Consider the following 27,943-nt stretch of genomic DNA (forward strand, 5'->3'; position numbering starts at 1 on the left):
CATTTGTGGTACAGCGGGGATTCCTCTCGCCCGATCCTATGCAGGTACGAACCAAAGCAGCCATCGGTCAGCACCTGCGCCAGACGGAACGTGAGGAACCCATGCGGTCATTCCAACCATTGTCGTCCAGAGTGCGGCAGCCAAACTGCGCACGAGTCATGTCTTCCTTCCTGCTGATCTCGCGCTCTTCCTGCCTGACGGCGCCGCACCGCTCCGGGGCCAGGCGCTTTCCACGTGCCTTCTGGTCTGCCATCCAATGATAGAAGACAGATAAGACCCCAGCTTCTAGCTCCCAAGGAGAAGTACCAGCGAGGACGCACGCCACAGCGTGCCCTACCATGCGGTAGGTCCTTGCGACTTTCTGGGGCCTGCGCAGAAGGGCAGCATTCTCCCTCTTGTTGAGTGCGTCCGCCCAGATTGGGGCGCCATACATCACCATGCTCCTCAGAACGCCGGCATGAAGTCGACAACACCTCGTTTGTGGCCCTTCCAAATTCGGGAGGGGCCAACTCAGTGCGCCGGCTGCCTTGAGGAGGCATGGCGCTAGCCCGTTGAAGTGCGGGCTAAAATGCACCTCCCGTCAAGAGAGAGGCCCAGATATTTCATCTGGCCTTTGACGTCAATCCTAACGTCCTTAACCACAATGTGGGCGTCGGGAGGGGTGTGCTCGCGAAGCCCCGGTAAGAAAAGGGCCTCAGTCTTCTCCAGCGCGATTTTCAGGCCGAGGCGTCGTATTCTGTGACCGACTAATGTGCCGCCCGCCGACGCCAGCCGTGCCGCGGTCCCAAATGTCTTCCCCCGGGCAGTGACCAGAGTGTCATCCGCATAGCATATGACACTCATGCCCGCGAGAAGGACGGAGGAGCCAGTTGAAGCCTAGGTTCCACAAGAGTGGACCGAGCACCGAACCCTGCGAAACCCCGCAGGCTACGCCGCGCCGTTTGAGCTGGCCGTCTCTGTCAACATACAGGACTTCGCGGGCCCGTAAGTAATCGGCCAGCAGCCCTCGAAGGTACTGAGGCACTCTGTGATGTTGAAGTGCCTCGAGTATGGTGGAATGAGGGATGGTATTGAAAGCGTTGGCTATATCGAATGATACAGTCAACACACCCTCACCCCTCTCCCTAGCCTCTGCAGTGAGACTTTTTAGCCTCTGAAGGGCATCGACGGTCGACCTGTCATGTAAACCAAAGCAGTAATACCAATGTTACGAAAATGAATTAGTTTCCACAATATCAAAATATGACGATTAGTCCAGTCAATAAAGCATTATAGATGGAAAACTGTAGAACACAATTTCTGACTTCAGGACTTTAAATAGACTAGTTAGGAGGTGAACATAGCAAAAGTTCCCGCCCTTAGCCCTTGAGCCGGCGGGGAGAGGGGGGTTTAAAGGTGCCACTTTTCGGTTTTTCGCTTAATATTCGGAAACTATGCGTCCTAGTGACATGACTACTTTGAACCAAAAAAAGCATATTCAATTTGCTACAGGTGAGATAGACAAGTTTTTCTATAAATTGTATAGTTTTCGCGGCATCTGCTCTAGAAGGTCTGTAATATTGGAAATTTTATTTTTGTCTTACATGTTCCCATCAGGAGAAAATCGACTAAATCAACATTGAGCAAACATTCTAGACATGCGGGAGCATGTTAAGCCTAGTTCCAGCGAGGGGACTACACCGTGCGTATATTTAGACGAATCACTTTGAGCCACTTTTGACTCCTCATCACTCAAAAACTACTGTGCATTAACACTTCAAATTTGGCTCATGTGTTGAGACTTGCAAGATATACATCAGTTTCAAATTTCATAAATATGCCTCAAACGGTTCTTTAGATATTGACGTCCAAAAATCTACATGTCTGACCTATAGACCAAATTCTAACCACTTCCAGATGACCTCGAAGGTTCAAATTTGGCATCCAGAAAGGTAGTTATGTAAATACAAAGGAACAAATAAAAAACCAGTAAATTTTAACATTTCACATGTGATAGATAGATTTTAGTGCTCTAAATATCGATTTTTGAACGTCAATACCTAAATAACCGTTTGAGGTATATTTATGAAATTTGAAGCTGATGTATATCTTGCAAGTCTCAATACATGAGCCAAATTTGAAGTGTTAATGCACAGTAGTTTTTGAATGATGAGGAGTCAAAAGTGGCTCTAATTGGTTCGTCTAAATATACGCACGGTGCAGTCCCCTCCATGGAACTAGGCTTAACATGCTCCCGCATGTCTATAGTGTTTGCTCAATGTTGATTTAGTCGATTTTCTCCTGAAAGGAACATGTAAGACAACAATAAAATTTCCAATTTTACAGACCTTCTAGAGCAGATGCCGCAAAAACTATACAAGATATAGAAAAACTTGACGGTCTCACCTGTAGCAAATTGAATAAGCTTTTTTTGGTTCATAGTAGTCATGTCACTAGGACGCATAGTTTCCGAGGATTAAGCGAAAAACCGAAAAGTGGTACCTTTAAACCCCCCTCTCCCCGCCGGCTCAAGGGCTAAGGGCGGGGACTTTTGCTATGTTCACCACCTAACTAGGAAAAAATAAAGTCCCGAGGTCAGAAATTGTGTTCCACGGATTTCTCTCTACACCGTCGTTAAGGCATTCATTGACTGGACTAGATTGAATGTGTAAATCAAAATAAGGCGATGTTTTGAGGTGGTTTGAGTTTTGTTGCATAAAAATAATCTTAAACATTTTTTTTTTTCATTTTTTAATCGGGAGTGCTGGGCCCCTGGTCATAGTGGGCCCCTAGGCACTGGCCTAAAGTGCCTTATGGATAATACGGCACTGATAATCGAGTGAGATCACTTATTGTTTCCACCCTGTATTATGTTCTCGTGTTAATCACAGGAGGTCAAGCAAAGCCCATAACATTTCCATAAATACATTTAATTGCATATTGTGTGGTTGACGTCTTTTATAATGCCATTTGTATGCATTGTAGGATGTGCAAACCAATAGGAAATATAATATTGTTTTACGTTCTAATGCAGAAAACTTAATTGTAGCTTATAGCAATGCTATTTATAGCAATATTCTGATGTCTGATAAAATGGTTTTAATAATCTGATCTAATCTAAATCTAATTTAGTTATCAGTATATGGGGAATGACGAAAATAGTGAATATTTTTATTGTTGCTACATGATACGCATGATACAATACGACCAATCGCATCTCTCAATTTTTTATTCATACTTTTAGGTACTACGATATTTTCATAAAGGTAGGTATTTGGTGTTTTCATATTTTTTCTTATTTTGTAACTGCTTTCCGTTGTTTTATGTCTAGTATAGACATTGATATTGGTAGGTGATACTCAAATCCTGAGTAAAATTTGTTTTATCATCGAATTAAATTAAATTATTACGATATCTTCTTTGCATAAGCGCATTAGAGTACTGCAAGGCTCATCATTTATTCTTTGACAAATTAATTTATAACATGAAATAACTCAAAAATATTGTAGAACCATTTGACATGTTTCATGTTGAATAAGAAAGATGCAATAACGATTATTGCAGAAAAAACTAACTATCGCAAGACAGGAAAGAAGTAGCGTATCCTTGTAAGGTGCAACACAAAAGCCATTATAACCGTTTTCCCTAAAACGACCATGTTGGATGCAGTTACACGCAATAGTAACCAGTCTTAATGAAATTGCCAACTTTACAGTAGAATTAAAAAATATCTCTAAATATAAGCCGTTATTTTTTTTATATAGATACTAAGTAACGAATTTCCCAAACGATGCGTCTCATTAAGGCTAAGAACTCATGGCGCGATTTTCACCCGCGCCTGCGGCGGTTGCGGGCTCACAGCTTCTGTAGAATGCAGATACTTATGTAAAAACTAATGCACAACTCACGACGCGGTTTGCGCCCGCAGCGGGCGCGATTGTATGCGGGTCCCGCGGCACCGGCGGGAGACTAGTAGAATCGCGCGAGCCGCGGTAACCGCAGCCTGGGCGGTTTTCGCCCGCGCGCTCTGCGCTCGATCTGCGGGCGACCATTTTGTACCCGCAGCCGCCGCGGGCGCGGGTGAAAATCGCGCCGTGAGTTCTTAGAATAACCGCGCAAATAACCTCTCCCGTGAGTTTTGAAATAAAACAGCAATTTCGCAACCGCCGCGGGCGCGGGTGAAAATCGCCCCGTGAGTTCTTAGCCTAACATGTCAAAAATGATGCGATAGAGAATTTCAATGACAATAAAACGATTTTATGATTTAACGAAGAAGATCTTTGGAGAACTGAAACGTAACAATCACGGTTAGTTTTCGATAACATTTTTTATAATAAGGCTTCCGGAATACGCCGAAATGAAGATAATATCGCCATTACATAAAAAGAGTAGGTACTCGTAGCCTTATCGTATAATATTGTAATACGAGATATAATCGGACGATTTATTGATACGACAATGAACCAATTTAACGAAAAATGGATTACGAATTTAAATTAACGTAACTTTTCCCGCGGTTTCGGCTGGTTTATTGCAACAGTTTTTTTTTAAAGAATCTTGGGAAAGTGTGTATTGCCAGTACAAAAAAATTATAATACTAAATTTTTAAGTAGGAAATTAATATCTTTTGCTATGAAGAATTCAGCATTGCTGCAAATAACTAACTTGCGTGCTTAACCTTTATAGGTTTTAATTTTATCAATTAGAGATTTTATGTAGAATGAATTATGAATAGTATGAATTTTTACAAACTTTTCCACTTACATTCGAGTCCGATATAAAATATGAAACCTAAATTGGGTTTTATTGGTGATAGACTGAAGAGATAAAGGGATTTTCTTCAAAAATATTTAACAAAAGTTACCTACTTATTTATATACAGGATTATACTAATTATCTCTTCCTCAATAATCTTCCGATAAAATAATAATGATGTATTGTATTTTATCTTACCAGGACCGGACGTGGTCGCATCCCTTTCATCTATTTGTACTTCGTCATCTGATACTTGGACCGGCGTGATTTCTACGGTGCTGAAAAGAAAAGAAGTCATCAATATCATCAGGCCGTTTAGTCTCATCCAGGAGTACGAACGACCCTCTCTAATTTATCTGAGTAAAATGGAGGGTTTGGTCTACACTCCTCACGTTGACCAGACGGGTTGGGGAAGTCTGATGATCGCTTAAGTATTTGTACCTTACTCACCTTTTATGATATTCACGGAACTGGAACCAAGTTCCCTGGTAGTGTGGTTTGGTAGTGCGGTGGGTCAGAAGGGGATTCAACTAAGCTTTAACAGTACGGTAGCCATACCTACTTCGTGTATAAAAAGATATCCTAGTTGCTCAGCTGGCAATTTTAATCGTAAGATTTTATCGGTATACGATTTACATATTGACGTCAATTATCAAGTAGTCACAACAGGAGAACGCAACGTGTATCAAATTAATTTCGAAATGATACCGCCCAGAAATTATACTAAAATTGGAACAGCGTAATAGCGCCTATTACGGTCTTATAGCTTGGAAACTATCTCTTCCAGATAACTTGGGAAGATCGATCGTAAATCAGCGGGAGACAGAATCTTCCTTTAACAAGGATGAACCCTTGGTCCACCATGTCATAATCCACGGAACCTAAAGTCCAAATAGTATACGGGGATCGAATCCGCGACCTTTGTAAAAGTAATCAGGTACGCGAACCACCTACGCGTCGGTCTATAGACGGTTGAGTATTGAAATTGGGCGTAACAGCGTATTGCACTTGAAAATTTTGACGGATCCATCCAGCGTCTACTTGTAAGTAGCTCAGATGGAAGAGCAGCAGTCGCCCGGCAAGCGAAAGGTCGTGTGTTCGATTTCTGCCTTAGGCAGTTCGATTTTTTCAAGTTATTTATAATTTTCAAAAGAGTATTGTATACTTACACATTGTGGGCCTCGTTTTGTAGCTTTGAATACGCTCGCTCGTATGGGTGGTCCCGACTTGTAGACGCTGTTGCTACTGTTTTATTTCCTGTTGTCAAAAATATAATAAATTAAATAACACACCTACTTCAAATCATAGTTTGTTTGTAAGACCGTTTTAAAGTTAGTAGTTTATAAAATCATGTAGATTTAGAGCCATGATTGTATGGCGTCACAATAACATTTTTTTATATTTTATCAATTGATAGACACCTAAGTACTTAGATATTTAAAATGATTCAACGTCAGGCTCGTAATCAGAGGTTTCAAAATAATACTATCTAATGTAGGTACCTATGCACATTCATACGTGAGTAGTATGACTGGCTTTAGTCATCTATATATATGAAAGAAAGTCGTGTTAGTTACTTCGCTTATAACTCAAGAACGGCTGAACCGATTTAGCTGAAAATTGTCAGGGTACCTCCCTAGAGCCAGGAGAAGGACACAGGATACTTTTTATCCAGTTCGAAATTTAAAAAAAAAAGTCTGCTTATTTATTGCCATTAAGGCGGAACAAAGTTCGCCGGGTCAGCTAGTTGATAATAAAATAGGTGTGTATTTCGGACCAAAACGACACATGAATCTGCTACACGGAAGAATAGAACCAAGTTTGTAACTAAAAGGAAACCTTAAAATGACGTAGCGAAGCGTCACTTTGTCAAGGGTCCAAGATATTGGCGAATGCTCAAGCAATCTCAACTGTTAGCCGAGGGTTCACTTTCCGTGCCATGAACTATACTCGTCTTCTAGTAAGGCCCGCTTTCAAAGTGGCGAGGAGATGAGATGTGTTTGAATCATGGACCTAATCAGATTTCAGAACGAAGCTGAGCAGAGAGGTGAAGGAAATAATGTAATCTGACTGGTTATTCCAATAAATTTTCTCTTCTCGTCACTTTCGTAGGCCTTACTAAAGCCTTCCGTGAGCACGTAGAATCCCGTCCAATGACCCCAAGCTACCCATCCTTATCGCTCGCGCGTAATTATATTGCTGTCGCGACTGTGCGATGCGACACGCGCCCGCAGTGAGTGTGCGAGCGCGACAGCAACATAATTACGCGCGAGCGATAAGGATGGGTAGCTTGGGGTCATTGGACGGGATTCTACGTGCTCACGGACCAGGCTTTAGATCACGAGTATAGTTCATGCCACGGATCTTGAACCCTTCACTAACAGTTGACGCCCTTTGGTGGAAATCGGGCTTAAGTGGGTAGGTAAATTATAATACCTTCATCTAAATTGACGGTCGCGTAAATCTCCGATGCCGTATCCCCGCTGTCATGCCTGCCTACAGGATGCGGGATTTCGGGCAGGCTGCGTTGACTGTTTTGGGTCGATGCTCTATTAAAAAAGGAACCATCATTAATTCTGAATTTGAATTACCTACATTACTCATACCCACATGAAACATGCTGTCAATAAACTTGCTATCTACAGATTATAGTTAAATTAATACATTCATAATGGGAGTATTTTTAAGGGATTCCTTAACAAGAATAATAAATAGTAATACATATGACATAATACTGTATGGTCAAAGTACACATCAAATTTTTTGATTATGGGAATAAAACCCGCAACTCTACGATTCTACGCGTATCGCACTACGCCTTTGGACCATCCATTAATATTACAATCTACAGGTAGTAATTAAACCGATTTATTATTAATAAAATTTGATCATTATCATATTTGTAGGTATCAGGTAAGAATTCTATATTTTGCTAAAGTATTATTAATCAAGATAAACATATTAAGATACATTTAATAAGATTTATGGAACTAAAATGGTTAATGATGTCTGGGTGATGCTTTTATCATGATATTTTTATCAATTAAAGTCATGCACATTATTCAGTTGCATATAGCTACATACAAGTAATTTGAAGTTTTATTTTAAATTAAATTAATAACATAAAAATAAAATCAATTGTCTCATAAGTTCAACTTATTTTAGTATCTTGGCAAGGCGACTGTCTGAACCTATTACTGAGACAATTGATTTTTATACATAAAGATATTGTGATATAAGACCAGCTTTTATTTAAGAGGAAATAGTTGAAAGTATACAAATTAAACCACAATAAAACTACTGAATAAAATGTTAATAGGGTTAATAATCTCGAGTAAATAATTAGTTACATACTACGTTAGGTACTATGATTGATATTGTTAAATGATTAGCCCAGGGGTTAGAGATCTGTCTAAACATGCTGTGTACTACTGTACGTAGTTGGCCTACAACAAACCGCTTGATAGAGGCCGGAGTGGTGGGTGTCGGGGACGGTACCTCTTCATCAAAATGAATTTTGACTACACCTGCCGTACCCACCAACTCATTTCTGTTAAATTGAACAATTATTAAAGTACAAATAACAGTAAGTAAAAGATTTTGAGACGTGTGAAGGCCCCTTGTGGGCAATACTTCAAAGTATTTTTTATTAATCTATTATTTTTCTTATAAAAATTAGATAATTAGTAATTTGATGATTTCTTTGTAAGTAACTAATACAATATTGTATAACATTACTTTCAATAAAGTTGCTGTCGGTGTAGAGTACTCTGTTATGCAATGGAGTTTATATGTTTCCTTTTCCTTAATTATTTTCTTTAGCTTATTTAAGGTTTTAAACTTTCAATTTTACAGCCAACAGTGACATTTAAAATGGGGTAATAAAAGCTCTAAAGTGTGGATATGCTAATTTGCCTTTATTTCTAATAAGAACTTAATAAAACATAAACCTTCACTGCAATAATAAATTCAATATTCAAGATGTGTGACTCATTGGCAGTCATAATTCCAATGATTGCCATTGGACCCAGGCAACATTCCATTTAGCCAGTGATGACACTGTACACTATAAAATACTAATTAAAACTCTAATAGGACTGTTTGTATGATGTCACTGCATAACAATAGAATAGTCAGTCAGTGCAAGATAATTTAAAATATTCTTGCACAAATGCACATGCTCATGAATAATTAATTTATTGGAACATAAAATTAAATTAAACCTTGTATCTATGGAATCAAGATCACACTTTGATTGTAGTATATTATATTATTATGGATCTTCTTCTTTTCGTGTCGACAACAAACCTACACAGTATCAATGAATACTTTTATTAAATACAAGTCAACAATTTAGAGAAACAACATTTATTTTAATAAATGAAAACTAGTAAACATTAAATATTTATAATTTTTGCACTATTTCTAGCTGTTATGATGAGTCTTACTGACACCTAAGCTGAAAATTGCAAGTGAATTGATGGGGCAGGGGAGAGTTAAATGGCTCAAAATTACTTGAGAACTGGGCAATAGTCATTGAATTCTAATTGTGTACTACAATTTCAAATTGTACCAATCCACTATTTTGTCAAGACTAAGCAATATTACCAGGTTAATTATGTAAACAGTAACTGTTGATACTCACTTCTGGTTGGAGTTTTTGCATCCACATACACATAGTGATAGAACTGTTACAAGGGTGACAAGCACCCCAAGACTCAATGCTATCTCCAATAAAGTATACATCACAAGAGTTCCTCAATACATTGAAAAACGACGGTGCAGCCGAATGTATTCCATCACAAAAGAAACTTTAAGTCACTTCTATAAAAAGTAATGCATCAGGTACACTACTTTCTTCCATTTGAGTAAAAACTTTTAAAATGTAGGGCACTGCGATTGGCGACCGCATAAGCTGCAATATGTACACTAATTTATCATTCCAGTAAAAGCACCAGGGAAGTTTCTCAATGGACACTTCTTATTAACGCTGTATACGTTAGAATTTTATAGTAATACGAATAAAAGTAAAAGCATAGCACGTCCTCCGAAGACGATAAATATATACAGCACAGATTACGAAAAAGAATCATTATTTTGTTTGACATTTGTATTCGGTATTGCCAGCAAAAAATATTATTTACCATTTCAATTTATTTCAAACAGACCATAAACGCAACTATAGCCATTGCATTACATTATTAAACGAGGGGGGATAAGTAAGCGGGGGGAATAAAGCGGTTATATTTATTATCTATGGTTATCAGCTGTCCTTTTTGACGTTTGTGAAATTGAAAAAAAAAAAACAGAAATGACCGTTGAGAGTGAAGCTTTTTCTGTAATGTTTATTTAATTTTAATACTTTTTAATGAGTTGGTGTGTAATAATGTTATAAATCAAGCAATAAACTTGATCAAAGCTCCACTGTTTTAAAGTTAAATGATTGTTAAAACAAGACTACTCTTGGACAAAATCCAATAACCTAACACTTGCCGGTATGGAAGCCAAAAGCGAAATATTTTCCCAAAGATTGGTTGTAGCAGTTATATGGAATTTGTGTCTTCAATGCCTTCTTGCAATTGTGCTAGTTTTCGTCATACAGATTGATTTACTGCACCCTCTGTCATGGATTTCATCAACGATACAAGATATTTTTGGTTGGAAAATGGGACTGAATCTGGTACTTCTTGCCATGGTATCTTTTTTCCAAGCTTATATATACGGCAACTACTACATGATGCCCATGCCTAAGTACTTTACGAGGTTTTCCATGTTTTTGAACATGTTTTCAGTTCAGAATATAACATTTAGTATGTTGTATGCTCTGAGTGGCTATTTCACTATGAGTCTGTATTCATCTCTAGCAAAAAGCAATTTCAATGTACTAAAGAAAAAATGTGAGAACTACGATGGGCAATGCATATTGGAGCAAAGTTTATTCCTGCAGTTTGGAGGTATGTGGATGGGACTATATTATTTCTTGAATGGACACATTTTTGGGACCTCAGTTTTATTGTTCCCGCACATTTATCAAGATAAGTTCCAGCAGTTAAAATTGTCCATCAGTAACATCTTGTCCATGGGCTTCAAACATGCCGTTGCTCCTGTGATTTATTTTAGCATATTTTACTATGTTTGGGGCAACAAACCAAGAAGTGTTGTGTCTGAAGTCTATGGCCTATTTTTGGAAGATCCCCCACTGGATAACATACTGAATTTGATTGCCTCTGGAATCTGGATTGGACTGTGGTTTTATACCAGTTTGTTTTTGATATCTGTCTACACAATGAGAACAATATTCAACATCATACTAACTGAACCCATGAAGTTTCCCATTGAGTCAGATTCATGCCTGACTCTGTACAATGCACTGGAGCAAAGAAACCAATTCAATGGCTACTTGGGAGCTCAAGACTTGAGGATTATGGCAATGACTGACCCAGCAAGACGTCAACATATTTTTACTCTTTCGCAACCTGGCGGACATCCAAGGAACTGGAACAATCTGTTGCAAAAATGTCTGACGATTGTCAATGAATTTAGCAAAGAACTTGGCAACATAAATTCAGATGGAAAACCTATAGAAATGGAAAACTCAGGAAACAAAAAATTATTGAATGTGACTCCTCATGTTGGATTATATTCAAGCAATTTGAGAAACATGGCACAATCACCAGAGTTACTTCATATGAAAGATCATAATAAAAATAAACTTGAAGACACTTTTGCAGATGTTGCCAAGGAAGAATTTAATCTTTTCCTACATAAACTATGCCAAAAGCCTGGAATAAACTACTTCTTTGGTGAGCTTACTGATACACGGCTGAAATTTTTGTTAATGCAAGCGCAGCCAGTTATGTGGACATGTGAAGGATTAGCGTTTATTGCTGCAGCCTCACTCAAAGAAGATAATTATGGGGTGGTCCAGAATGATTTACCAGTTGTTATATCAGCTATGATAAATCTCAAACATAGCATAGACAAACTATCAAAACCTGGCCTTATTCACCGAAAACATATTCTCAATGATATGTTTGCAATTAAAATTAAATCTGCCCTCATTTCATCTGTCAAGAGAAGTATTTACAAGATTGTTATAACATTCTCAAAGTACATCCATGAGATACCATTAGATCCTGATGTCCAAATTGCCTTGCAGCCATTTTTATTATGTAAAGAAGCTTAATTTAAAGACTAGAATAAATTAAATTTGTATTTTTCTTATATGTTTCATTTGTTTACACTTCCTACCTCCTATAATGTAGAGTTAAAAGGTATAATGTAGACCAAAATAAAACACATTTTTAAATTGAAACATCTATTAAATTTTTCATAATATAAATTATACAAAACAAAATTAACTACATGTTATCAAACAGTGACTAGAAAATGGTATTTATTATACACAAAAACTCTCGGTTCATAAATCTAGGTATCTATGATTTTATTGATTTGCAGAAAAAAAAGTGGCAACTTACTCTGGCCCTACTATTTGTAGTAATAATATTAATCACTATTCTTGATTCTAGTTACTAATAATGGAATTCTATCACATTTTTATCATATCAAAATGCTAACTATGTAGAGCAAGGTATACTTATTGACTTTTCTTAAATTGGGATTGTGTACTTAGTAGCATCCACTTTCATGAGTTAAATGCGTTTGAAATGCTAGGTTTAATAATGAGGATCATTTCGATTTTTAGCTGTGAATGCAGATTTATAGGGCTAAAAAATCCTTAATACACAGTGCAAAAATTTTTGTTCTACGACAAAAATTGACGAAGTTATGGCCAAATTACTAAAAAAGTTCACTGACCGCCCCACGGTGGGCTGATTGAAACTTGTGAAGATGATCAGACATTAAATTCACAATCAAGCTAAACTTCATGTGCTGTCGTTTATAATTTTGACTTCTTCAATATTCTTATAATTTAAGGGTTACGGGTTCAATGACAGCTTTCCACTGGGATAAACTTGGCCTTCACTAGTTTTACTTTTCGAAATAAACCTATGCTCGCCACTATCATTGTCAGCCAAGGCATACCAATTCTCACTACTATCACTATCAGCCAAGACATTCCAAGTAGGGCTTGAATACCGGAATTCCGGAATTTCGTAACTCCGGAATTTCGGATACATTTTTTCCGATATTTCAATTCCGGAACTGAAGCCAATATCGTATTCCGATATTGAAATTTTACATAAATTATTTTAAGTTTTCAAAACGTTTAAGTATCAAAATAGGTTCTTAGATAAGGAAGTCCTCGAGATAAAATATGTATTCGCAACTTTATTAGTAATAATATTAAAGAGGCAATAGGGCGAAACCAAAGCTCCGAAATGTTCGCTAGAGACAACTCTAATGGGCGACGCCAGCTGAAGAGATCGGATGATAGAGTAAAACCTGTTAATAGCNGGGCAGACAGTGGTGACTGAGTTTGTTGCGGCGCTTCTTCTCAGCACTTGCCAAATGTTGGTCTCGAAGCGCTGGTAGGGTAAAAAGATTATGAGACATGTAGAGGCTCCTTAAGAGCAAAATGACGATTTGTAAGAACTATTTATTAGTCCAAACAAATAAAGAAATTTTTTGACTTTTGACTTTGACTTTGACTTAACACCTGCAAATTGCATTGCATAAAAAAATCCTCAAGCACAGAGGAACAGGCTATCCTCAGCTGATGATTTAAGTATACAATCCATATATTTAATTAAATAAGTCACTAGAGATAGTTCCCGTGTGTAAGGAATATTTGTATTGGCCACCACCAAGATGGCGTCTACATGAACTATCAATCCGCACGTCACAGCCTATAGAAATTGCAAGACAAACGATCCCTCTTCAGCTGATGATTTAAGTATACAATCCATATATTTAATTAAATAAGTCACTAGAGATCGTTCCCGTGTGTAAGGAATATTTGTATTGGCCACCACCAAGATGGCGTCCACATGAACTATCAATCCGCACGTCACAGCCTATAGAAATTGCAAGACAAACGATCCCTATCCTCCAGATTGCACACATCAATATTACACCTAAACACTAATGACACATTTCTATACATTGGCGTCTCGCTCCCTCGCGCACAATGAGAGGGGGACACAAAAGAATACTCCAGTATTCATGGGGTAGGTGCAGGCGTCGAAGCGTGAGCTAGACTACTCGATGACGATGACCCAGTGATGTGAAAAAGTTGGGTATCGATATCGATGGAATGTGTAAAAAATAAGAAATGCCTAGGCAGGGGCATGTAAAAATAGGCAATCTAGAAATCCTACCACACACAGGTGAACTGTTTACTAAATAAAATCTGTTGTGAAACTTGTGAAGATGATCAGACATTAAATTCACAATCAAGCTAAACTTCATGTGCTGTCGTTTATAATTTTGACTTCTTCAATATTCTTATAATTTAAGGGTTACGGGTTCAATGACAGCTTTCCACTGGGATAAACTTGGCCTTCACTAGTTTTACTTTTCGAAATAAACCTATGCTCGCCACTATCATTGTCAGCCAAGGCATACCAATTCTCACTACTATCACTATCAGCCAAGACATTCCAACTAGGGCTTGAATACCGGAATTCCGGAATTTCGTAACTCCGGAATTTCGGATACATTTTTTCCGATATTTCAATTCCGGAACTGAAGCCAATATCGTATTCCGATATTGAAATTTTACATAAATTATTTTAAGTTTTCAAAACGTTTAAGTATCAAAATAGGTTCTTAGATAAGGAAGTCCTCGAGATAAAATATGTATTCGCAACTTTATTAGTAATAATATTAAAGAGGCAATAGGGCGAAACCAAAGCTCCAAAATGTTCGCTAGAGACAACTCTAATGGGCGAAGCCAGCTGAAGAGAGCGGATGATAGAGTAAAACCTGTTAATAGCTCAGCCACAGGACAGTTCCAACAGCTAAGCTAACTCGACACTATACCGAAGATTAGCCGGACATCAGCCCTTGCGTGATTAGGATGGCTCTCAAACAGCTAAAGAACAACAAGGCACCGGGTGATGACGGAATAACCTCGGAGCTTCTGAACGCGGCAGGTGATAAGCCGATACTGAAAGTCCTTCATAGACTAACTCCGTCTTACTCCAGGGAATAATGCCAGAGGCACGGAACAAATACTTGGTGGTGTTTTTCTTTAAGAAAGGGGTAAAAGCCTTATTAAGGAGAAAGGAGAATTACAGACCCATCTGGGTTCTGACTCTGAGTCATGTCTACAAGCTGTTTTTGAGAGCCATCACGAATAGTCTCGCGCGTAGGTTCGATGACTTATAGTCTCTCGAGGAAGCCAGTTATCGAAACGTTTACACTACCATATACCGCATCTATACGCTACGGCACGTTATACAGAAGACCGAAGAGTCTAACTTGCCTATATGCTTGGCGTTCTTAGACTATGAGAAGGTCTTTGAGCCTGGCTGAATACGAGGGCGATTCCTCTGCGATTCCTCTGCAGCGAGCTGTGAGGCAGGGAGATGTAATAATACGTCGAATTCAACTCGGCTGGGCAGCGTTTGGGAAACTACATAACATCTTTTCGACCAAAACACTTCAGTGCCTAAAGACGAAAGTCTACAATCAGTGTGTGTTACAAGTAGTGATGACACACGGTTCGGAAACGTGGCCTTTTACTATAAGGCTTATAATAAGCTCAAAGTTGCACACCATGGTATGGAGAGTGCTATGCTCGGTGTTTCTTTTCGAGATCGAACCAGAAATGAGGAGATTCGTAAACGAACTAAAGTTGCCTGACATATAGCGATCGGATTACCAAGCTAAAGTGGCAATGGGCAGGGCACATAGAACAGACGGCCGATAGGGCAAGGTTCTAAAGTGGAGGCCACATACGTGTACGTGTTTATCGGGAGGCGCTTTCTTTTTTAACCAACTCCGGAACTAGAACCGGAATTCCGGAGTTGAGTGCCCAATATCGGAAATCAGTTCCGGAGTTGAAAACTATCCGATATTGCAAGCCCTAATTCCAAGCCAAGATAGCGGGATATGGCGACATCCAGTCTGTTGATTCTTCCCCCTTGCCCCATTGTAGTTGAACTAGCCAACGACGTTAAGCACCTCTAACGAAGTCATTATCTAGCTGCTTGCTCGGCTATTACATTTTATAGATTCCATGGAAGCGATCCAGTTTTACAGAACATTCCAGATTTCTGTTTGGAAGAGAAAATACCGATATCCAAGAGTATATTATGCGGTCGATCGTTCCAGAAAAAAATACTGCACATACTCTCTTCTTAAACATAAAAGTTGCTTTTAGCTTACTGGGATAAGGTTAATTCTTAATCATAGGAAATATAGAAATGAAGAATTTCAAAACTTTGTCATCCTACACTTTTTCTATCGAAAAACGAGTTTATCGATATTTTTTTCCACAACACTAGTTCAAAATAGACACTGCCACTTGATGACTCCTTCGCTAGCTCGCATTGAAACTGAAAACATCAGCGGTACTGAAAAAACTCGAATGATTCTCGAGACGAACTCATTTCACTTAAACTTTTTTTGTTTCACCATAAATACCAAACCAAGCATAGAGAAAAGGAGTAAACGAGTCTGGAAAATACTGAAACGGAATCTACCTTAGGAGTTTGATCTATGGTAGCTATGATCATTCAGCAATGTAATCCATAGTCGAAACTAGGGCCTGCGTTAATACTCGTAAACTGTAAACCAGTTCAACTATAAGGCAGGTATTTGACCGTAATCGCACCTGGTGTTAAGTGAGATGCAGTCTAGGATGGTACATACTTGCCCTGTAAGTGCCTATATACTCTCGCCTTGAAAAGGCCCGGATTATAGTGTTCAGGAAAGACAGCAGCAGGCAGCGAATTTTAGTTCCTAGCTGTTGGCCTTTTATTAGAGTTAGCGAAACTCTTAGTGCGAGCAGCTGGTGGAATGTCGACAATGTAGGGATGGTACGCTAACCTGAGTCTGGTTCCCCGGTGATGGAAGGGGGCTGTAATTAGGCATTAGAACCTGTGCATTCTTCAAATAGCTCAGTAATATTAGAAGCCTTCTTATTTCCAGACGTGCCTCATCATCATCATCTCAGCCATAGGACGTAGGCCTCCCCCAATGCTTTTCATGTTGCCCGGTTGGTAGCGGCCTGCGTCCAACGCCTTCCTGCTACCTTTATGATGTGGTCGGTCCACCTTGTGAGTGGATGTCTTACGCTCCGCTTTCCAGTACTAAAGTGGCCGCCACCTCAGAACCTAGCTGAGCCATAGGCCGTCAGTTCTGCATACTATGTGCCCCGCCCATTGCTACTTTAGCTTGCTAATCCATCAGGCATATCAGGCTATATCAGCGATTTCAGTTCGTTCACGGATCTCTTCATTTCTGATTCGATCTCGTAAAAGAAACACCGAGCATAGCCCTCTTCATAGCACGCTGTGCAATGCAATGCAACATCTTTTTATTTCTAGACGTGCCTAGACCATATTTAAACCTAAATAGGATCAAGCTCAGAATATGCTTTAGACAAAAGGTCACAATAAGGTTGCCGCCGGTCACACAAGCGTGAACTTTGAACGACTCGGTTACTGCTCGCGAAATGTACAATCGATATTATGATCATTCGATTTGCAATTGAAGAACCGATGCGATGTTTGAACTGTATTTTGCTTGGGTAAGCGTTATCATCACAAACCAATGATGACTAATAATTTTAAAGCAAATGTTTGTGTTGAATAAAGAAGTTGTTTATTTGATAACTAAAGGCAAAAAGCAAGAATTTTACTCCATTATTAATAAAAGTTGCACAATAGTTGAACTCTGGCTTAAATTGTCATTTAATATGGAAATGTCAGTTTAATCCAAGGTTCACCCCTAAGTGTAACTTTTTATTAAAGGGGTTACATTCCTAAGAAGTGCTAAAAAGTATTAAAAATCTTACCTTCTGCTGCCAATGCGCATAGAAGACCTGAAAATAAAAAATATACATTTTAATGGGTTTAATAAGTCAACCGATTTATGTAATAAAGACTTGACGGACTGTTTCTTACGCAATTTTTTTTTTGTGTCTTCGGCACTTTTGCGATTTTGGTTAAAGTGCCTAATAATGTGCTCACAGTTTTTATTGAACTTCAAAAGTTCTGAGCTCCAAGGGCGTTTAGTTGCAGTCTGCTAGATCTTACACAACCCTTACTGCCCCTGCGATGACTCCAGCGTACAGGATATTGACCATCTCATGCGAGACTGCCCAATATTTAGCAGACTCCGGCATGAGCACGAGATGACATGCAACAATTTACGGATTGACCCCTATAAACCACAACAAATCATAACAAAATCCCAACCAGTCGTCACGTTCATAGCCCTCATCAACTCAATAGTCCATCAACTCAAGGGGATCAACAAAACATAGCTTGTATTGTAAGCTACGTATTGTTGGATCTCTATCTCTTTTCACGTTTGGTAGCAGACTGTACGCAAATAAATTATCTCATTTCAATTGTAACCCTGTATGTCACACCTGACCTTCACTATAGTTCGATGCCCTAAAGTCTAGGTTAACTCTAGGTCTAGTCTTTAGGTTATTGTACTGATGAGCACTAGGGGCCAATCCTTGAATGTCATACGAATTATGTGAATAGTTGGAATTTGGAAAGCTGTATCTTGGACAAGCTTCTTGCCGTAGCTTAAATCAGTGGTAAAACTTAAAAAAAAAAACTTCCAAGATATACTCACAGCTAAAAGTTACTATACCTACTATACAAGAATACCTCAGAATGACAGTATAAACTCTCCCTCCATCCTCTTCTACGAGTATAATATTATTTTTGAAAATCCTACGTGACACGTGGATTAGCAATAAAGAATTTGAATTTCAATAAAAGTACGTTTCGTTGCGGGTGCAATCCAATGATGTTTAACTTTTTCCTGGGACTAAAGGCCTTCACCGGCTAGGTTTTATAGACGGTCAAGCTGTAGATCCTGGCTACACAGGACTTGCAGCGGGAACGAGAAGTGGCAAAAGTCCCGTTATTCAAGTGCTGTTCTAANCGACGTTAAGTACCTCTAACGAAGTCATTATCTAGCTGCTTGCTAGGCTATTACATTTTATAGATTCCATGGAAGCGATCTAGTTTTACAGAACATTCCAGATTTCTGTTTGGAAGAGAAAATACCGATATCCAAGAGTATTATATGCGGTCGATCGTTCCAGAAAAAAATACTGTACATACTCTCTTCTTAAACATAAAAGTTGCTTTTAGCTTACTGGGATAAGGTTAATTCTTAATCATAGGAAATATAGAAATGAAGAATTTCAAAACTTTGTCATCCTACACTTTTTCTATCGAAAAACGAGTTTATCGATATTTTTTTCCACAACACTAGTTCAAAATAGACACTGCCACTTGATGACTCCTTCGCTAGCTCGCATTGAAACTGAAAACATCAGCGGTACTGAAAAAACTCGAATGATTCTCGAGACGAACTCATTTCACTTAAACTTTTTTTTGTTTCACAAATACTAAACCAAGCATAGAGAAAAGGAGTAAACGAATCTGGAAAATACTGTAACGGTATCTACCTTAGGAGTTTGATCTATGGTCACATTCGGGAATGTAATCCATAGTCGAAACTAATGACTGCATTAAGAAACTTCAAAACAGGTCAACTAAGTGATTATTGTATGAGTACCATATTATCATCATTGTACTGTTAAAGGCATATGAGTCACTTTCCAGTAATTAGGTGGCCGCCACTCCAGAACCTTGCTGAGCCATAGGCCGTCAGTTCTGCATACTATGTGCCCCGCCCATTGCTACTTTAGCTTGCTAATCCATCAGGCATATCAGGCTATGTCAGCAACTTCAGTTCGTTTACGGATCCCCTCATTTCTGATTCGATCTCGTAAAGAAACACCGAGCATAGCCCTCTCCATAGCACGCTGTGCAATGCAATGCCTCAACATCTTTTTATTTCTAGATGTGCCTAGACCACATTACACCTAAATAGGATCAAGCTAAGAAAAGACTTTAGACAAAAGGTCACAATAAGGTTGCCGCCGGTCACACAAGCGTGAACTTTGAACGACTCGGTTACTGCTCGCGAAATGTATAATCGATATTATGATCATTCGATTTGCAATAAGACCCTGGATGCGATGTTTGAACTGTATTTTGCTTATCATCACAAACCAATGATGACTAATAATTTTAAAGCAAATGTTTGTGTTGAATAAAGAAGTTGTTTATTTGATAACTAAAGGCAAAAAGCAAGAATTTTACTCCATTATTAATAAAAGTTACACAATAGTTGAACTCTGGCTTACTAAGTGTAACTTTTTATTAATAAGGGGTTACATTCCTAAGAAGTGCTAAATAGTATTAAAAATCTTACCTTCTGCTGCCAATGCGCATAGAAGACCTGAAACAAAAAAATATAAATTTTAATGGATTTAACAAGTCGAGTGATTTATGTATAAAGACTTTGCGGACTGTTTCTTACGTAAATAAATTATCTCATTTCAATTGTAACCCTGTATCACACACCCGACCTTCACTAAAGTTCGATGCCCTCAAGATTAGGTTAACTCTAGGTCCAATCTTTAGGTTATTGTACTATTGAGGAGCACCCTGGGGGTCAATCCTTGAATGTCATACGAATTATATTCAAATAGTTGGAATTTGGAAAGCTGTATCTTGGACTAGCTTCTTGTCGCAGCTTTGCACGTGTTTCAGACTATCAAAAAAACTCATCATCATATCAACATCAGGCAGTGCACTAATAGACGTGAGCCTCTCCTAGAATTGCCATATAGCGCGATCTCCCTCTTTTTTCATCCAGAACAAAGGATTATTCTCATAATAGCAAAATGACAGTTTAACTTTGACCTGGATAAATCAAATGGTTTTTTTAGATAGGCAAATATAGTTTGCTCTACCACCACTTAGGGACAACATATGATGGGCTGTGCTGAGAAGAAGTGGCGAAAAAGACTTAAATCTGTACCCTTTACTCGTTGGCTTTTTATAGACTACACAGCACTTACAGTAGTGGTAACGAGAAGTGGAAAAGTCCAGTTAGTCAAGTGTTCTAAAATCGTACATTTCAACTTGTGGTCCAGCCCTCCAACTACTGGTCACACTGAAACTAGTCACATGTAGCAATTAAATCGCAATCGCAGCGTAGCCGCTAACGAACCGCACTCGACTCGAGTGTTGCGCGGAACGCGATATTTACGTCAGTGATTTCTGCGGTGCGCTTTCAAATTACTTGCGATATGTTCGTGGTTTTTTGAGGGTATGTTACTTTTTAGTGAGCACTTCGGTTAGGTTTTTACTCGCATGCTGAAATGGATTTTTGCAACCATATTTTCTGGTAGATTACTGAACAACCGTTTATTTTTGTACGAGAACATTTTCATTAACATTAATATTATTATACAAAATACTAATCGTTGAATCACTGCAATCCATAACATGAAAGCTGTACTAAGAAGTAAAGAAGAAAAATATTGTAGACTTTTCAATATTTCAATACCTCATCATCATCATCTCAGCCATAGGACGTCCACTGCTGAACATAGGCCTCCCCCAATGCTTTCCATGTTGCCCGGTAGTTAGTTTTCAATACCTACTGAAGTCTTACGGTGACTTGGCCCACTTTGGTCCATGGTCCAAGTCGCCGGATTCAATTTTTCAATATTTTTTCTTTCGGCAACTTGGCCCACGGTCAATGTTCTTGAAAGTTGTCAATCTTAGATCAAATCTCTACATTCTCATCCAGACACTGCCATCTTTCCCTATATTTTCAAGTCTATCTGTACTTGTCACACCTACCAGGGCCTCTCTATGAGTGAAAGGGATGCTTAAATAATAAAATAAGCTGTAAAGCAGCCCTGTTGAAATTCTATACTCCAAAACAGTGGGCACTAAAAACAGCCGTCATATCCCCCGACGCCATTGCTTATTTAAAAAGCCTTTTCTAAAGACTTAATTATAAAACCAAGATTCTCTCAACTCTTTTATGCTCTTACAAGACATTTTGTTTGTCAAACCACCGTCTGGCACTGTGTGAATTACTTATACCCTGGAATTCCCTGGAATATGGAAAAACTTTCTTTATTCCATTCCTTTTCGAGGTTGTAATGAGCTCTGCGGGAGGATGTTTCTAAGAGCTCCATTATACTGGATTTGTCAAGACTTGTTTGTAGTTGCATTTTGTATTTTACCTTTCTTGTTTGTAAGGTGATTCTTCGATCAATACTCAATATCAATAACTTTATTGCTTCTTTACAAGGTGTTACAGTTACATCATCCCCATCATCATCATCTCAGCCATAGGACGTCCACTGCTGAACATAGGCCTCCCAATGCTTTCCATGTTACCCGGTTGGTAACGGCCTGCGTCCAGCGCCTTTTTGCTACCTTTATGATGTCGTCGGTCCACCTTGTGGGTGGGGGGCCCCCCCCCCCCCCTCCAAACAACAACCCAACTATTGGCCGTCAAAAGTCTGTGGTTTACGGAATATCGCCCAAACTTTCTCATTTTTGGACTATGAAAAGTCATGTCATTTCTTTTACTTAGATAAGAAATAAAGAACCCTGATTACCAATAAAGCGAAGCCGCGGATATAATCTAAACTAGCATGAAAATGGAACGCTTAAAATTTTAAATCTAAGCTTATTTTATACAAAAATTCAATGCACACATGAACGAAGTGGCAGAATTTTATTAGAAGGGTGACGTGACGTGACTTTCGATGCAAACTTGTAAGGATTCTGTTTACCCTTTTCGGCGACTTTCGGTAGAGCTTAAAAAGGCAGTGTGATATTATTATGTAGTTACAGGTATAACTTGAAGCTTTTTATAGTACACGTAAGAAAATGTATGATTTGAACTTGCGAGTTTAAAGTTATTAAAAATCTTTTATCAATCAACCTTTACTTTTTTTTTTTTGCCTTTATATGGTTTTTTTATGCAGAACAAGGCAGGTATTTGACCGTAATCGCACCTGATGTTAAGTGAGATGCAGTCTAGGGTAGTTACATAAAATATCTGCCCTGTGCCTAAAGCCTATTCACTCTCGCCTCGAAAAGGCCCGGATTATAGTGTTCGGGAAGGCAAGTGGCTATAGGAAGAAAAGTCAGATTAATCAATGAAAAACCACTCCACCCAGAACCAGAAGTAAAAGTTCTAAACTAGAGATTTTACAGAGTTGTAAAACAAACTACAAGCAAATAAGACTAGTATTCCCTAATTAGACGAGTTAGAACGAACTGGGTCCTAGTATTTGAACTAGTTTAAATGTAGGGTCTAGTATAGAGGCAGGGATTAGTCTAAAACAAAAAAAGGTCTTAAAAGAACTGAAAAATAAATTGAGTTTTGTTCCGTTCTACCCAAAATTTACCCGGTATAATGCGGGTTGTACGCAGAACTGACTGCCGATGGGGTAGCAAGGTTCTGGAGTGAACAAGGTGAGCCGACGACCTCATAAAGGTAGCAGGAAGGCGCTGAATACAGGCCGCTACCAACAGTACCAACCGATCATTATGGAAATCATTGGTAATCAACCTATGTTCAGCAGTGGACGTCCTGTGGCTGATATGATGATGATGATGATGAGGATTGCAGACCAAGAGCTAAGCTTAGTAAGTTTAGTTTAGCTCGCATAGCTGGCTTATTCCACTATTCCCCGTTGACAATCCCCGTCAAGGGGGATCAGTGAACAAAAAGTTCATTAATCCCCATTACTTTAGTAGGTACCTATGCAATTTGCAGTTTGGACGCAACTATGGAAAACAGCGTTAACTGTGCGAGCTAAGTTGAACTAAGCTGAACTAACGCCCGTATTGACAAACGATGCTTGCATGAAACAGCAACACGAACGCACAGCGTTGAATAGAGCTCCGTGATTGTATGTGACCCTGTGCGTCCACGCGCACTGTGAGACCTCAAAGTAATGTTTGTTAATACGGGCGGCGTTAGCATAACTTTTTGTCTACAACTGCTACAAACTGCATATTTTATAAACCTAATAAACAAAACCATATCGCTAAAACAGCCCGCCAATTTATGTCGCGAGCCAAAATATTAGAACTATCGCGGAACCCATATTTCCAGCGTTCGCCAACATTCGAAACAGTGAATTTGAATTCAAAAATATTCATTCAAAACAGAGTAAAAAACGTCCGTACCGCGCCATTACGTTTGTCGAGGAGTTACGATGACGCACGCGCAGCCAGGTGGGAATGTAAGCTTTAATGGCTGGCGATAAAGTCCAGATTGGATTAATGCGGGTTAGGATTTCCATGCGGTTTTCGTTGTGGGGTAGGGGATGAGAGGTAGCGGTTTTAAGGACGTTTCTGAAACAGCGTTCAAAATCCTATTGATCAATCTATGATTTATTTTGTTAGATGGGATAATTTTATTAATCTTATTACGAGCTTGGGATGTATCTACTATAGTGTGTGGATATCATTTCAAATTTAACATGGCCTAAATGGTTTTGAGTTTTGACAAATAAAATAGGTGCTTTTTAACTGATTGAAACATGATTATAATCACCTTGATGCTACACTTATGAGATAAATCTAAATCTAGTGTGGCTTTGAGCTCTATTGTACCAAATAAGAGGTAGGCCATAATTAAGTGTCCAGACGCATCGCGTCGTATGGCATTGGGTACGCGGTGCGAATATAGAGTAGTTTTCGGCATAATAATTAGCCAAAACAATAAAGAAGTAACTTGGTACACGAGGGTACCTTGACAAAAAATATCAAAATTTTAAAAAAATATCAAGATTGTTTTATCGTGTGTGATACAAGCCCAGGCCACCCAGTGTATAGTCAGGACTCATGAGTCGCTATAGACAACTAATATTAGCTCAATCGGTCTGTCAACTTTATTTCTTCAGTCCAAAGCACGAAAAGCTTCACTAGATTCTGTAAAAATACTTTTAAAAGAACTTACGGATTTTTCCGTATAGTTTCAAGACCTTTTTGACAGAAACTACGAATTTCAAAACGTGATTTCCCACGTTCGTCAGTGAACCACCCCTGAATTTTACCCGCTACCTCCCATCCCTTGGTCCGCGTAAACCCAGAGGGAGAACGAGCCTCGTAAATATGTCGGGTTTATAGTTGCGCACCCCTGCCCTCGCAGGGGTGGCGAATCTTGGACTTTTTTCTTTGCCCCCCCCACTTACTGTTCATGTTGATTACTTGATTGCTTATCTCGGGTTTAAAACAGACAGCGTTTAGCGAATTTGCTCCGTTTTATTGTTGTGAGCTGACAGTCGGTGTTGTTTTGTAATAATAGTACTTATCCTAGAGCTACATTAATTCCGGTTCCGGTGATTTGTTTCGGTTGTGACGAAGGGTGGTAGTAATGTAGTAAATTGACTAAACTACTTTTCTTTTTGTTTTAGTTAGGTGGATAAATACGCTAGCAAATGAAAAATTATGTATTTTCTATCTCTAGTCTAGATACATACGTGTAAAAGGTACAAAATGATATTTTGAGTATCTGATAGAGCAGTGGACACTTTCGAGCAGCTTTTCACACAAAAAAGCAAGATCATGAAAAAGATATTGTGGACACTTTGTAGCCAGAGATTACGAGTAGGTATATCGTTCAAACAAAAACGCAAGTTCTTGGCTTTTGATCATAAAAAAATAATATTTTGACCTAATCGGAAGGGGGACCAAATCATTGGATGATGTTTGTAAGTCAAAATATTTGTTATAGGGTTTTAATTCCAAATACTACGTTGTTTTTGACTTTACTTAACGACAAATTAATGTTAATGGATACATCGAAGGTTTTTCACTTACAGATACAGACTTTGGTGAACTGATTTTATTCTCTGAATAGATCATACCTATCAAAGCTGCGCATTTCTCATTTCATAAATTATATTAGAATCACTAACATTAAAAGTTGGAACTGACCAGTTTTTAAAGACACGACGCGCATTCCGATATATTTAATTATTTTTTCTGCGCGTCCCTTCAGTTTTACGGCTTCTAAAGAGCTAATAAATATTTTAGCAACATTAATCATGTAATAAGGCATAATTACATACCCGCTGGTAGGCCGGGGGCGGGTCTGTCTACCTGGTCTAAAATGGTTGCCACAGTCAAGTTATAAATCGGTAGATACTTAAGTCAAAAAGGTCATGAATTACTGTAGGCTTAGGATGCGCGCTGCGATAAGCTTTTGTCGCGCCGTTTTATCGATTTTACGCGATAAGCCCATACATTTGTCGTCTAAAATCATCGATAAGATTTTATCACGACGCCTGGCCGGCTGGCGAAGATCGCGCGAAGCTCTATCAAGCAATGGATGTCCCAACCTTCCTAGCGATATAAGTACTGCCTAAATTGTGCCGTTTCGATTTTGTATATTTCATTTACTTTTCTGTTTTGTTTATGAATTCTGAGGTTTTGTGGTGGGTTTGGGAGGCTTTGTAGGTATGTTGTTTTAATAAACTGAAAAGGATTGCGAGGGATCTACAATAGTGCCTGAGTTTCTTGCGCGTTTCTTCTCAACACTGGCCCATTTATTGTCCCGAAGCAGTGGTAGGGTTAAAACTGAGACGTGTATGTGCTTTTTAAAAGGCTACTTGCAAAAATAAGATGAGTTTTTATTGATTTTTTTGGGATTAACATAGATATTCAGGAGGTACAGAGGAAGTGGACCTACTGTACTCACGCCTATTATATCAAGGTCTTTTTAACTCGCAAGAAACTAATTCCTAACGAACTTTAGTGAATATGATGTTTTTGCTAAACTGTGTCTTGGAAGTTACGAACTAATTTAGCGTGGATCCTTTTATCGGAAAAAGCTTCTTTAATCTTAAAAAACGTATAAAAATTTGGTATGAAACGGGAAGATCGTGAATGCCGAATAGGTAAAAGTTTTAAAAAGCTGTATGTAATGAAATAGTAGAATATAATCTTGAAAAACACCTCGTTCGTTCGTTCGTTCGATTCAGCCGAAAGACGTCCACTGCTGGACAAAGGCCTCCCCCAAGGATTTCCACAAAACACCGGTCCTGTGCCGCTCGCATCCTAACAAGAGAAACACCTATTCAAGTTTAATTAATATCTCACTGTTTAAAATAAATACACTAGGTGGACCGACGATCTAGTGAAGGTCGCGGGATTCGGGCAGCACAGGACTGGTCGTTGTAGAAATCCTTGGGAAAGGCTTTGTCCAGCAGTGGACGTCATTTGGCTGAAACGAACGAAAGGACCTATGTTCCTACTTGTCGTTTTTTTATATTTTATGGACTCAGTCATCCTTCCGTGTCACTGAAAACTTTTTAGTCAAATCATTTAAAGAACCATAAAGCAGGAGGCGGATGCAGGCCGCTGCCAACCGGGCAACACGGAAAGCATTGGGGGAGGCCTAAGTTCAGCAGGGACGTAGCTTAAAAAACCTTAAATCACAAAATCGTCCATCTAGAGCAGTTTTTTTTTCTCCTTTATTCCATCATGCGATCAGTCAGAAGACTATGAACAGATTTGTTCTGTGATTATAAACGAGCAACAACGCCGAGTCACAGGCTTACAGTCAAGTATTCTGTTTATGGCCAGAACAGCACTTGCCAAATGTTGGTCTCGAAGCGCTGGTAGGGTAAAAAGATTATGAAACATGTAGAGGCTCCTTAAGAACAAAATGACGATTTGTAAGAACTATTTATTAGTCTAAACAAATAAAGAAATTTTGACTTTGACTTTGAACAAGCGTCTAAAATATTTTTTTACTGCAGTTAAATCAATATTACAAACAATATTAGCTGTCATAAAGGATAGTCTGCCATCCCTCTTGGAAACGCCTAAAGGTAATCAATATAACGTGCCACTACTCAGAACAGAGTGTATCGAGTTTGTATTCAATGAGTCATTACGTATAACCATAACATTGTTCGTGTTTCAACGATGCTTTGAGTGTGAAAACTGTCCGGTATGTGAGCTAATTATTGATTAATAGCTTGATTATTGACTGAGAAATGTAAGGTCAACGAAAAAGTACATGTTTAATTGCTTTTGTTTATCAATAACACCATCTTACTTTAGCTTCAACAAAAATCTCACAAACTGCAAAAAACACCGGTTATTGTTAAAGTTACGGTTAAAGTAAGTCTGTGCAACTCAATCTTAGTGTTTGTAGGAATGTAAGTATGTAATTATTTTGATTTAAACATGCTTACTGTTAC

The 27,943-nt window shown here is 38.7% G+C and overlaps 2 protein-coding genes and 1 long non-coding RNA gene across 3 annotated transcripts in view; 1 reads left to right on the forward strand and 2 right to left on the reverse strand.

The window, feature by feature from the left end:
• Positions 1-27,943, reverse strand: part of LOC114361466 (tyrosine-protein kinase-like otk) — a gene marked incomplete at its 3' end in the record, with an annotated part of 51,142 nt that overhangs the window by 21,716 nt on the left and 1,483 nt on the right. The window contains exon 2 of the mRNA XM_028316507.1: positions 20,116-20,142. Coding sequence (XP_028172308.1) covers positions 20,116-20,142 — 27 coding nt within the window. The remainder of the gene's footprint in view (positions 1-20,115; positions 20,143-27,943) is intronic.
• LOC114361475 (uncharacterized) lies at positions 7,170-9,473 on the reverse strand. The gene is made up of 2 exons (XR_003656599.1): positions 9,380-9,473; positions 7,170-7,283 (listed from the first exon to the last, which is right to left on the reverse strand). It is a non-coding gene; the product is annotated as an uncharacterized LOC114361475 (long non-coding RNA).
• On the forward strand, positions 10,063-11,954 carry Ndc1 (Nuclear division cycle 1). Its single transcript, XM_028316519.1, has one exon. The coding sequence runs from the start codon at positions 10,232-10,234 to the stop codon at positions 11,918-11,920; it is 1,689 nt and encodes a 562-aa protein (XP_028172320.1). The 5' UTR covers positions 10,063-10,231; the 3' UTR covers positions 11,921-11,954.

The sequence above is a fragment of the Ostrinia furnacalis genome, unplaced genomic scaffold (genome assembly GCF_004193835.3).
Source record: "Ostrinia furnacalis isolate ACB-3 unplaced genomic scaffold, ASM419383v2 OfSCF5758, whole genome shotgun sequence".
In the NCBI taxonomy this organism is placed as follows: Eukaryota; Metazoa; Arthropoda; class Insecta; order Lepidoptera; family Crambidae; genus Ostrinia; species Ostrinia furnacalis.

Excerpts from the sequence above, each read along its gene's own strand:
- Ndc1 (XM_028316519.1), top strand. The coding sequence starts at position 10,232 with ATGGAAGCCAAAAGCGAAATATTTTCCCAAAGATTGGTTGTAGCAGTT.